The sequence below is a fragment of the Leucopleurus acutus genome, assembly GCF_964270905.1.
Source record: "Leucopleurus acutus genome assembly, chromosome: 17".
Lineage (NCBI taxonomy): Eukaryota > Metazoa > Chordata > Mammalia > Artiodactyla > Delphinidae > Leucopleurus > Leucopleurus acutus.
The window spans coordinates 73,700,489-73,712,918 of record NC_139159.1 but is presented as its reverse complement, the minus strand read 5'-3'; the positions used below and the strand labels follow the sequence as shown (position 1 = coordinate 73,712,918).

Genomic DNA, 12,430 nt, shown 5'->3' with positions numbered 1-12,430 from the left:
GTACACACATATACACATGTACACACACATGCACACGGCCCCACCAGCAGCAGAGGAAGACGCCTGCGTCCACGCACGTGCAGTGCTGACCCCAGGTTTCCCGTGTGAGGCATTTCCGAGCCTCTGGCTTGGCCTCAGCACGCTGGTCAGGAAACCATTGAACTTACGTCCATGACGGGTAGGTGTGCATCCCTGCGAAGATGCTGAGGCCGAAACACACACTCCAGCAATGTTCAGAGCACAGCCCTCGCGTGTTCACTCTTTCCGGTGTCGTTGCATCTCAACAGCCTGATCCTCCAGTAACCCAGAGACCTTAGGATTTCAGAGGAGCCGAGGGAAGAGCAGTTAAGATCAAGGGTGATTTGTCGGCCAGGATGGAAGATGCTTGCGTTGCATGTTTCTTATCGCACTTTTGTTTTCTTTTTGGTTGGTTTGCCTTTTCCTGTCCTTTTAAATGCAGTTAGGCTAGAAAGAAGGGGGGAAAGCCAGTTCTTAGGCCACCAGAGCACAGAAAAGGATAAACGAGGTAATAAAAGGGGATCTTGGCAGATACAAGTCCGGCACTTGGATGCTATTGCTGTTTGGGTCTGCAGTGCTCCCGGTGTCCTCTGGGAATAGATAGAGCCTCTTGTAAAAGGAACAGAGTGCGTTCCAACTGAGAGATGCCACCTGCAGCGCTGGCATTTCGATGGTGGCAGGGGTGTGAGGAGTCACATGATGTCAGACAACACAGGGCGGCTTCTGTGCCAGGGGCTGCTTCCCCGGGCTTTCTTCCTCTGCTCATTTACAAGTCGCCCAAAAGGAGGAAAAGCTCAGGAAGAGTCTGGAGGCCTGAGACCCAAGCTGTTTGCTCTGGTGCAGAGAGAGACAACATAAGGGCTCTGGAGTCAAACAGCTGGGTCTGCATATCCAGCTCCACCACTGACCGGCCTCGGGACCTTCTGCGGGTCACTGAAGCTGCACAGGCTCCGGTTTCCTCTTGTGAAAACGGAGGTGACAAGAGTTACGTTTTGGGGTCCCATGAGTTGAGTTACTTCTGTGCAGTGCACTGGGGGCGCGACCTGCAGTGTGCCAGGCGTTTTCATAAACGCTGTTACCTGGGGAAAGCTTTCGAAAAGAGGAGGAATTAGGCTCTGTCGTTCAGAGGTTAGCTGTTGCATGAATTTCCCTGTTGACTCCACTTTGCAGACTTGGGAATAAGAAGATAATCCTCAGGGAAATCCAGGCAAACTTTGAATTAGGGAAAGCAGACAATAATCTTTGGTTAGAGAAATTATGAAAGACTTTTTAGATAATTCTGTAAACTCCTATGACTTCCTTGAGTAATATATATTGCTGTTGATTTTATAGCACTTTGAGATCCTAACTGATTCTTATTTATTAATTAGCACCGGTTCTGCAAAGACTGCCCTTGGCCCAAGAGTTCTTCCTAAACTACCTCAGAAAGGTAAGATTTATCTTTTTCATATTTGCATGTAATTAGAGTGTCATTATACCCTCCAAGGGGACAGGGAGGTCTGTCTGTTTTGTTCCCTGCTCTATCTCAGATGCCTAGAGCAGTAGCTGGTATGTAGTAGATGTGTATTTAATATTTGTTTAATGAAGAAAAATACTTATAGGTCCAAATTTTGTGATTAGCAGAACACCAAACTCTTCCTTAAAAACATCATGCTTTTTCAGAAGACACATCATTAGTATCCCCAGGTGCCATTTCTTTTCTTGCAAACATGATCAGAGAGACCTAGGAACCAGTACTAGCTCTGCCACTTACTAGCTGTGTGGCCTGGGCAGGGGACTCCAAAGCTTCACTAAGCCTCAGATTCCTCACCTGTCAGTAGGGCCAGGACACCTGCTTCACCAGGTTTTGTAAGGACGAAATGAGATGATGCTTCAGAAAGGCTGGATTTTGCTGACCGGCATCCCCATGTGGTTACTTAACATGTTCCTCTGCATTTCCTAGCAACTGAAAGTTGGATCAAGAGACCCGATCAGATACAAGTTCAGGCTTTGCACAGCTCCTTCCTGGGTTGTGGTGCGTTCTTCAGTTGAGAGGGACGTGCCATCTGATCGTCTCTCTTTGAGTGAAGTTCCAGATGCTGATACTCAAAGCCAAGATCCATTCATGTATCCTCTGTTAAGACCACTCCACAAGGTTGTCGGCGGGTGGTCAAGCTCAGTCCACCTGCAGCCTTTGGCCCGGCTGGTTACTGTCTCTGCACTTGGCCTATGGACACCGTCCTGCTCTTAGGGCACTGACAGTCCCTGCTCCCCTCCTGTGCTGGGCCCTCCTCGTGTCCTCAGCCTCCAGAGGTTGGCTCAGCCATGGTCACTTCTCTTGTGAATGTGCCCTCATTCCCTGGGGAACCCACCCTGGCACCTCCACATGATCCCCCCAGCCCAAGAATCCCTCTATAATCTAAACTCACACACACCAGGCTCTGTAATATCTCTGCTCTATCACATGTCTAATAGGCTGCTCAGCTTAAGATTTTGAATATGCTTCTGACCCCACCCCCCTAGACTTGTTTTTCCCACAGTGTCCCTATCTGTTACAGGCGATATTGTCCAGGTCCAGGTGTTTGGGCCTTAAAACCTGAGAAGGAAGCTCAACTCCTTCCATCCTGCCACGCCCCACATCCAGTGTTTCCACACGTACTGCTGGTTCTCCCTTCGATGTGTCTTAACATCCAGGCACTCCTTCCCATGTCCCCCACTCTCACCGTGGTCCACGGGACCATCATCTCTCGTCTGGACTCTTGCAGCCTCCTACCTGGTCTATCGGCCTCTGCCCTGGCCCTGCAGTCTTTCCTCAACAGAAGAGCCAGGGTGATCCATGGTCACTCTGTCCCATCCATCCAGTGGTTCCCTCTCTCACCCCAAAAAAAGGTAGAGTCCCCGGATGTGTTTCTGAGCCTCCTGAGCTGGAGACAGAGGGCGTCTGTGGCGTCGGGAGGCGCGGGGCTGCAGCTCCTTCTACTGCCTGCCCCGCTCCCCCCAAGCACCTGCCACCAGCTGGCACTTTCGTATGGACCGTCCTGGCCACATCTCACTCTTTTTCCCTCCCAAGCATCACGCATTTTTAAACTCCTTCGGGCACCTTTTAAAAGGCTTAATTAAAGCCTTCTCAACTGGGGACAGACTGCTGCACAGAGCCATTTGTTTAAGGAGTTTTCAAAGGCAATAGTATAAGGGCTTCCCTGGTGGCGCAGTGGTTGAGAATCCGCCTGCTAATGCAGGGGACACGGGTTCGAGCCCTGGTCTGGGAAGATCCCACATGCCGCGGAGCAACCAGGCCTGTGAGCCACGACCACTGAGCCTGCGTGTCTGGAGCCTGTGCTCCGCAACAAGAGAGGCCGCGATAGTGAGAGGCCCGCGCACCGCGATGAAGAGTGGCCCCTGCTTGCCGCGACTAGAGAAAGCCCTCGCACAGAAACGAAGACCCAACACAGCCAAAAATAAATAAATTAAAAAAATTAAAAAAAAAAAAAAGGCAATAGTATAGAAACCTTAGGGGATCTTTCAACCTGAACAGCATCACCGTAGTTCTGCACTGTGATACAGCTACCTGGTCCCTTACATTCTTCCACAGTTGTCATCATAATGAAACTACAGTTTTGCATCCTGGGTTTTTCCACGTAGCATTTCGACGTACGTATTTTTTCAGGTGTCCGTGAGCTCTTCGTGAATGTCGTTAGGCTTGCGCTCTTCCACTGGGTGGGTGCTATCCTCTGCCCGGCACTCCCTCTGTTGGGAATGTGAGCTTGGGAGTGTGCGGGCTCTTTCCTCCGCCTCCTTCTCCTCCTCCTGTTACGTCCTTTGAGTCCGTTCTCAGGAACGAACCATATTTGCTTGTCTGTCCATCAGAGTTAAGAATGCAGTTCAGAAAGGACTTTTAATTAGAGAGGGGAAAACCCAACTCAGCTTGGAAATAAAATAGCCAGAGATTGGGCAGGCTTCCCTGGAGGAGAAACTGTCTCCTTCTTATTTATTTGCATTATAAAAGTAATATATATTCATCCTAGAAGATTTTAAAAATACAGATAAGCATAAAGAAGAAAATACAAACCACCTGAAGTCTCACCACCCAGGATAAACAATCTGGTCTATCCTTTCAGTCTTTTTCCTATGCTTTTTTTTTACGTCGCTATGTAAGCTGATTTTTGTCACATAATAAATCAAGAACCCTTTCCATGACATAAATTACACTCTTACTGGCTGCATAGTACTCTGTTGTCTGATACCAGGACATATTAAGCAGTCTGTCCTATTCCACATTCACCCTGTTCACAGTTTTTTCACTATAAACAGTGCTGTGCTGAACAACTCAACACAGGCATGTCAGTACCTGGCTTTGATCCCTTTTTAGGACAGATTTCTAGAATCAGAGTTGCATGTTCGGATGGCCCGGCACTTAACTCACAGTTTCTGTTTCCCCAGAAATGTGGCTCAGAGCTAGGCTTTCCAGCCCCACTGCCTCAGGGAATCTCCCAGCTTCTCCCCCATCAGTGCCTCAGACTTTTGTTTACCACAGTATCTGACTTCCAAGAGAGGAATCTGACGGACCTGCTGTCAGATTCTGAGCGGAGCCACATCGGCTGAATCTCTTGGGCCAGCCTGGGAGCAGGGTGTCCTTGAATTTGATTTCCTTAGGAAGGGACATGGCTGGGCAGGCTGCAGTACAGCTTGTGACAGTTTACAATACTGGGGTTTGTCTTTCTTTTTTAAAACATAAAATTTTGAGAATATCTTTCTGAATTTTGTATTTTTCTAGAATAAAGTTTGGCTAGTTTGACTCTCTCAGTGTGCCTTAGTCAGCTGTGTCCTCGTTGAGCACATACTATGTGCTCGGTGAATCCTGGCCTCAAGGAACCTTGTCTAGCAGTAATGATGATATTCTGATATACCTAGAACCTCCCAGGTGCTGTTGGCAAATTCTGTACGTATGTCAACTCATGATGAGGAAGGTGAGGCACAGAGAGGTCGTGTAATTTGCTCACGGTCACACAGCTCGTAAGTAAGTGGTGAAGCCTGATTTGAAGATGTGTCCTTAGTGTCCTAAGTTCCACTGGATAGAGCTGTGCAAAGGTTTCAACAGACGTCAGAATTTCCAAGCCATGGAGTACCGCGCAGCCATTAAATAGAAGAAAGAGGAACTGACTTAGAAGTTCTCCCAAACATATTAAATGGGAAAAAAACAAAGTTGCAAACAGTGTATGTATTGTAATGCCATTTATGGGTTTTAAAAGATAATTCATACACCCATGTATGTGCACCACTCAAATGAACAAAGGTTACCTCAGGGGGTGGGGCGTGTGGGCGTGGTGAGGGAGGAACCTTTTCTCTCTTACATAGTGCATGAATCATATAAAACGTGGGGAGTTAATAATATTGTACATTATGATACTGCTGTAGAACGGAATAGACTGCAACATTAAGAATGCTCACTGGACTTCCCTGGTGGTCCAGTGGATAAGACTCTGCACTTCCAGTGCAGGGGACCTGGGTTCCATCCCTGATCAGGGCACTAGATCCCACATGCCGCAACCAAGAGTCCACATGCCACGACTAAAGATCCCGCGTGCTGCAACTAAGAACCGGCGCAGCCAGATACATACATAAATATTTTAGCTATATATATGCTACTAATAAAGAATTTTTATTAACACAGAAAATGTTCTTGCTAAAACAGTATATAGTTAAAAGCAGATAAATGTTTTATCTATGAAGAACACATAGAAAAGTCCAGGAGGAAATTACATCAAAGTATTTTAAATGGCTACATTTAGGCAGGAGGCTTATGGAAAACTTTTCCTTTGGCTCTGTACTCCCAGTTTTCTGTAATCTGTATTATGTTTATAGTTGTGGGGTTTTTTTTAATTATTATTCTGGATTACTTTGGATGTCCTGTTCATAAACGAAAGCATAAAATCACGCATTGTAAGGTGGATGCCTCCCAGGCTTCCGACTTCCACCTTCTTCAAAGCAGGCCATCCGTGCCTCTGCATGCAGAGCAGTCCCTCGGGGTTGGTTCTCCTCCCTGTGACCGTGACAGAGGAGGGCAATGCTGATCCCCTCACGTTCCCGTCCAGTGACCCCCCTCTCTGTGTTGTTTCCCGCAGTGGCACTAAGGAAAACAGAGACCAGCCATCATCTCTCCCTCGACAAAGCCAACGTCCCGCCCGAACTCTTTCAGAAGTCATCACAGTTAGCAGAGTTACCGCAGAAGCCGCCACCCGGAGACCTGCCCCCGAAGCCCACGGAACTGGCTCCCAAACCCCCAATCGGAGACTTGCCACCTAAGCCGGGAGACCTGCCCCCCAAGCCGCAGCTCGCAGACTTGCCTCCCAAGCCGCAGGTGAAGGACCTGCCGCCCAAGCCGCAGCTGGGAGACTTGCTGGCAAAACCCCAGGCAGCAGACGCCTCTCCCAAGGCCCAGCCACCCCCAGAGCTCGCCCCCAAGTCACACCCGGCCGATCTCTCCCCGAATATCCCGAAGCAGGCGTCCGAGGACTCCAACGACCTCACGCCCACCCTGCCGGAGACGCCCGTGCCGCTGCCCAGGAAGATCAACACGGTGGGTGGGCACCCGGCCGACCCAGCTCGGGCATCGAGGGGGCGTGGAGCCTGGGGGTCGGGACCGGGCTGTGGACCCCGCAGACAGACCTCAGGACCTGCGTTCCCTGTGACCACGGGGGCTTGGCCACTTAATTACGTGCCCTGAGCCTAGGTTTCCTTAAATATGCATGATTAGAGCTAGGACAGTGCCTGAGCTCATGGGTGATGAAATGCAGTGACAGATGAGCAGTGCCCAGTAACACTCAGCAAGTGGTCGCTCTTGCCTCAGATCCTTGAGGAGGAGACCTTTCCTTTCCCAAGGTCACAGGAAAGCGGTCTCCCTCTCAGGGTTCTGAGTACCTCGCTCCTCTGCTTCTCACGGCGTCTTCCTGGAGGAATTGGGCGCAGAGCCCCAAAAGACTTGCACCAACACAGAATTTGGTTTGAAGTCTCCCATTCCACCATTGTCCTGAAATGCTTTCTACTCTGATATAGCCATTTTACTTTAATGTAAACATGCTTTTCACCCCCGCTGCCCGCCCCAAAATGTTTTTTTGGAAAAACAGAGCTCTGGGAAGATGCACGTGTGCTGTCTGTCCTGCCCATGGCCACACCCTCACAGGGTCACGAGCACCCCGGTTAAGGAGCACAGTTAGTGGGGGACTAAAAGCCTCTACTCACATCTTACTATAAAAAAACAACGTTGCAATAAAAGTGTGTCACTTCGGTACTAAAGGAAAAGTGAGACGAGTAAAATCCGTCCTCCCCTTGGTGGGAGACCATACACACGTTCAGCAGTGGGTGCTTGCTGTTCTCCAGGGAGGCTCCCGAGACGCCCGAGCACCACACATGGCCCTGACGTGCGCATGATTCCAGTTTGTGCTGCTGCACGCTTTACTGTTCATCTCATGTAACCCTCCCTGTCATGAGTGGCCACACACAGCTTGCTCACAGAGTCAGAGCTGAGAAGACTTAAGATCTCTACTGGCCACAGCTCCGCCGGCTTCTCAGACCCCACCAGCTCCAGCACAGCCCAGGGAGAGGGCTGCAGAAGCCAGCGGGTCGTCAGGGTGACTGACCGAGGGAGAAACCAGCAGACAGAGAGGAAAAGCACTTGACCCGAAACTTTTAGAGACACAGCTTGCTTTTTTTCTTCCTAATTGTTTAATAAGCTGGGCACCAGAAACATCCTCTAGAAGGTCATTTCCCTATTTCCATCTTCCTGTTTACAAAGAAGTAGAAATCCAACAAATAAAAGCCCAAGTCAAAATGGGTCAAAAGCTAAAACGTTTTGGGGAACTGCCTGGCGTCCTCCCCGCCCCAGGCTGCCCTGCCCTGTTTAACCAGCGTGTGCTGACTCAGTGCTTTGCACGAGGGGCTGAGAAATGTGTTTATGCCGCACGTTCCGTGTGCAGAAGCTGCACATCCTGCTTTGCAGCATGTTTCCCCAAACCATTTTTAGACTCTGTTGTCATCTCTGCAAGCCGCCGTGGGTTGGGGAAGGGGAGAGCGCTTTGCAGTTCTGGGTGAAGCTGGATTTTGGTCCCTGCCCGTGATGTTTGCCGTCCGATGGAAGTCATCGGGGCTGCCTGCTCGCTCACACCGGGCTCTGCCCTGCTGCTCGGGGCAGAGGGGCTGTCGTGTCTGGAGGTCACCCAAGGCTCGGGGCACCTGCCCACAAGCCTCCCCCCTTTCACCGAGGAGAAACTGAGGCTCAGGGAGGTTAACTCAATCGCCCAAGGTCAGTGTGTCTCTTTCCCTTCGGTCTGTCCTGTGAGCTAAAGCCCCGTTTCTTTTTGAAGGGGAAAAGTAAGGTGAGGCGAGTGAAGACCATCTATGACTGCCAGGCAGACAATGACGACGAGCTGACCTTCATGGAGGGCGAGGTGATCGTGGTCACCGGAGAGGAAGACCAGGAGTGGTGGGTATGTACCAGTCGTGAGGACCAGGGCGCCCCGGGCCTGCCAGCCCCGCCTCCTCACCAGCGGCCAGAGCTTTGAAGCCGGGTCGGGAGAATTCCCCTTCACACATGCTTTAGCCTTATCCCACCACAACCTGTAAGTTCTAGATATTCTCTGGTTTTCCAGCCAAGCTCTGCTCAGGCCCTGCCCTTCACCACCGTGCGTCCTTCTTCCCGAGTTCCATCCTTCATCCCGCCTGCAGTTCTCTTTCCGTCAAGTGGGGCATGATCCCTACTTCACGTGACTCTAGCAGATTGAATGAGAATATGTGAAACTCCTTTTACGTGAAAACCTGCTGCCCAGGTGTCAGGAAGGAAAGGCATCCCTGCCCTCCCGCCGTGGCGCTTGAAGATGCCCCGGTTCTCGGTGGCTGCAGGGGTGGCTGACATGTGCACAGCTGTCTAGGTTGCGGCCAGAGGGAGCCTCCCGTGGGCCCTACCAGGCAGAGGTGCAGCGGGCAGAAGCCTCCTGTGCTTTCCTAGTCGATCGTTTCCTGACCCCAGCGTGGGAATTCTTCCTTGGCAGCCTGAGCCCCTCCTGCCCAGAGGGGCCCGGCTCCGTCTGCCGAGAAAGGGACCTGTGGTTCACAGCTGAGCCAGCAGAGCCTGCTGATGCCCAGGAACGTGTGCACGTCCACACACACACATACACACGCACGCGTGCACACACGTGTACTTTTGGCTTCCCCTCCTTTGGCCCAGACAGTGACTTCAGATTCTTGGCCACAGCCGTGGGGAATTTGCTTGGACTGCAGCACTGGTTCAGCCAGGGGCAGTTTTGCCCTCCAGGCACATGTGACAACATCTGGAAACATTTTGATTATCAGGACCTGGACAGGGTGGGTTCTGCTAAGCATCCAGCAGTGTCTGGAACAGCTCGCACTCCGGAGAACCATGTGGCCCCAATGTCGGGAGTGCCGAGGTTGAGGAACCCTGGACTCTCTCCCTCTCTCTCTGACGTGGGAGTCTGGTAGCTTAGACTCTTGACAAGGAGCTGGACCCTAAAGGCCCAAGGTGACTCGCTCTGAGCCCTGGATAAAGCATGTCCTTTCAGTAAGCCTCAGTTTCCTCCTCTGAAAAGTGGGGCATGAGTCTAAGAACTCGCGTGCACGACACCAGTTAAGACCCCGTGAGGTGGGTCGGCCAGGCCTCACTCCACTCTCCAGAAGGGAAGCTGGTGGACAGTGGCCCGGGTGACCGCCCGAGGCCACAGTCCCGGTAAACGAAGGAAGCAGCCCTGGGCTGACGCGCAGCTCCTGCGCCAGCCACCGTCTGTGCGTCAGGTGCTTCACGCAGGGCAATGAAAGCGGGCCTGGATCTCTCTCCGTAACTGTCACGTGAAGCCAGCGTGCGTGTCGTTATTCTTTCTCCTCATAGGCTTCTCTTTAATGCAGTTAATGCTGGTGTAACTGAAGTTATTAGGAACTTCTGTCAGGTAACCACGGCTTACAGGTTTAGGCAGCAGACGACAAAACGGCCGTAAAACTTGCCCTCGTCCATCTCAAACTTTCACAATGTCCTTCCCCCGCACAGCAGCCAGAAAGCAGGTTCTTGGTACACAGAGGCCCTTCTATGTACATAATTGTTGGTGTAATCTCTCAACAAGCTGAGAAATAGGGGGTTTTTAGCCCCGCTTTACAGACAGGAGGCTTAGCACGGTTTGCCTGAGGTCGCCCAGCAGGAAAGGCGGCCAGACAGCCTGGTTGAGCGCATTGTTGAAGCTGCAGCCTGGGCGAGACCATGGCAGGTCAGCCCCCTCTCTGGGCCGCTGTCCCTTTGTGTATAAAGTGAGGGGTCACGGGACTGTACCTCCCGGGGCTGTCTGTGGGTGCAGCGATCCACGTGAACGTGGTCCCCCCGCACCGTGTGGTGCTTGCGTGTTGTGTCTCACCGGGGTCTGCGTCTCGCCCGGGTCAGGGCCAACTCCGGGGGCTCTGACCCACCGGCCGCCTCCAGCCTGACACCTCTCCTTTCTCCCTGCAGATCGGGCACATCGAAGGGCAGCCCGAGAGGAAGGGGGTCTTTCCGGTGTCCTTTGTCCACATCCTGTCTGACTAGCAAAAAGCAGAACCTTCAGACTGTCTGCACCTGTCATGCAAGACTGCTGCGTCCACGTGGCCCTGTGCTCACCGTGTATATAGCTGCTGTCACTGAACGGGAGGCTCCCGGAGGGGCCGCCGCGGGAGGGGAACGTAGCGTGTGTTGTAAATACCCTGTGGTCTCTGCCTTCGCCAGTATTAGGGTAGCCTTGGGACCCGGTGCGCCTTACTGGTTTGCCAAAGCCGTCCTTGACATCTAGCACTTAATCTCTCTCTATGCTGTTTTCCAAGCCAACAAACAAAAACAGGAATATAGGAACTGCTGGCTTTGCAAATAGAAGTGGTCTCCAGCAGCTGTTGAAGGGCATAGAGTTGCCTCTCTGTTCCTGACGATACAGTATTCTCCATTGTGTTACTGAAAATGCACCATTAGCAAAGAGGTGGGTTCTGTTTTCCAGGTGAAACTTTCGGCTCCATGACAGACCAGCCTGTAGTTATCTGTGTACACAGTTTACAGCTACAAAAACCGACCTTGGTATTTATTACAGAAAAGTGCTCAGTTAAATGTAAGTGTTATTCCTTGAGCAAAATATTCACTGACCCAAAACCTTGGGTGGCATTCTGCAGTGCCCACAGCCTCATGCAAGTTTAGACAAGTGGGTTTGCACTGTCTTCAGAGGATGAGTACCCGCCCCTGAGATATTACCTCATTATGCAAAAATAACATATCCTTCATGACTATTTTCACAGAAGTTTAAGACATCTGATGAAGTTCAACTTTCAGGAACCAAGGACTGCCAGAAAATATTAGCCTCTACATTATGCATGCATTTAGAAGCTTACCTGAAATCTGCCTTTTATAAAGGAATAGTATGGATAAGTTGAACTGTACATTTTTTAAACTTGATTGCCATTAAAGGAGAAATTATAAGGTTGCAACAATATTTGCTTCCAGTCAGTCATTTGGCTTTCTCGAGAGTATGCATCTATATATCACGTTACGAATTAGCATCTTTCAGACGTGCTAACGCCCCCAATGTGTCCATTTTAAAGTCTCTTCTGAGTTTTGTTCTTGATAAATTTAAACTTTCAAAAGATTATTCAGGAAGATGACGAATTCAAAAGTCAGTTCTGCACATCATTTATCCCCCCTGCAGAATCCAGGTGCTGAAACCATCCTTCTCTTTTTCCGTTTTCTTTACTAAGCCCCAGTCATAGATAAGTTTTCCAATCTCCAGCTCTGTTCAACAGACACGTTACCTTCAAGTCAATTCATAACCAAGTCTTTGAACGCTGCTATGAATTGCACTGTGAAACACGCTCTTCCTGCCGGGAGTCTCTGCCCCTCTCGGTTTCCTTCTCATCCCAGCTGTGTTCATCAGACCATTAAGAATATCGTGAGTTTTTCAGTCTTTTACGTCAGTCTGAATTTTGGGAAAGGATACAGTCATTTCGCTCCACAGTCAGTGGGGCTGCTCTCTGATTCTGAGGCTCGTGTGTCGTTCTGGCGTTAAGTTTGCTTAAACTGCTGTGTTGGCAACAGCACAGAAAACTAATATTTTTAAGCAGATAATCTTGGCGATGAGTAAGAAATGTTCATTTCACAGAAGCACAACTCCCAACCAAACCCTTAGGGGAAGCCTTCTTTAATAGAGTCTAGAGTCAGTGCTCAGTGAATATTAATTTAGTTCTGCTTAAGTGATTACTATGAAAACTTTGAATAGCCACCTAATCAATAAACCTTGCATGACAAACCTGCAACGTATCAGCTGTTATTGGAAAATGATTTTAAGCAATTGCTTCCTCAGCGTCATGGCACACGTGAACCCCACACAGAACAAGACACCGGGAGCCAGCCGACGTGCTGGTGTATGTG

General features: G+C 50.4%; 1 protein-coding gene across 1 annotated transcript in view; it reads left to right on the top strand.

Annotated features, from left to right (window-relative positions):
* The window catches only part of ASAP1 (ArfGAP with SH3 domain, ankyrin repeat and PH domain 1), a 349,290-nt gene extending 337,818 nt beyond the window's left edge, over nucleotides 1–11,472 (top strand). The window contains exons 27-31 of the mRNA XM_082858607.1: nucleotides 1,389–1,447; nucleotides 6,120–6,574; nucleotides 8,358–8,480; nucleotides 10,499–10,994; nucleotides 11,305–11,472. Of these exons, the coding sequence (XP_082714733.1) occupies nucleotides 1,389–1,447; nucleotides 6,120–6,574; nucleotides 8,358–8,480; nucleotides 10,499–10,573 (712 nt within the window). The 3' untranslated portion in view covers nucleotides 10,574–10,994; nucleotides 11,305–11,472. The remainder of the gene's footprint in view (nucleotides 1–1,388; nucleotides 1,448–6,119; nucleotides 6,575–8,357; nucleotides 8,481–10,498; nucleotides 10,995–11,304) is intronic.
* Nucleotides 11,473–12,430: the final 958 nt, after the last annotated feature.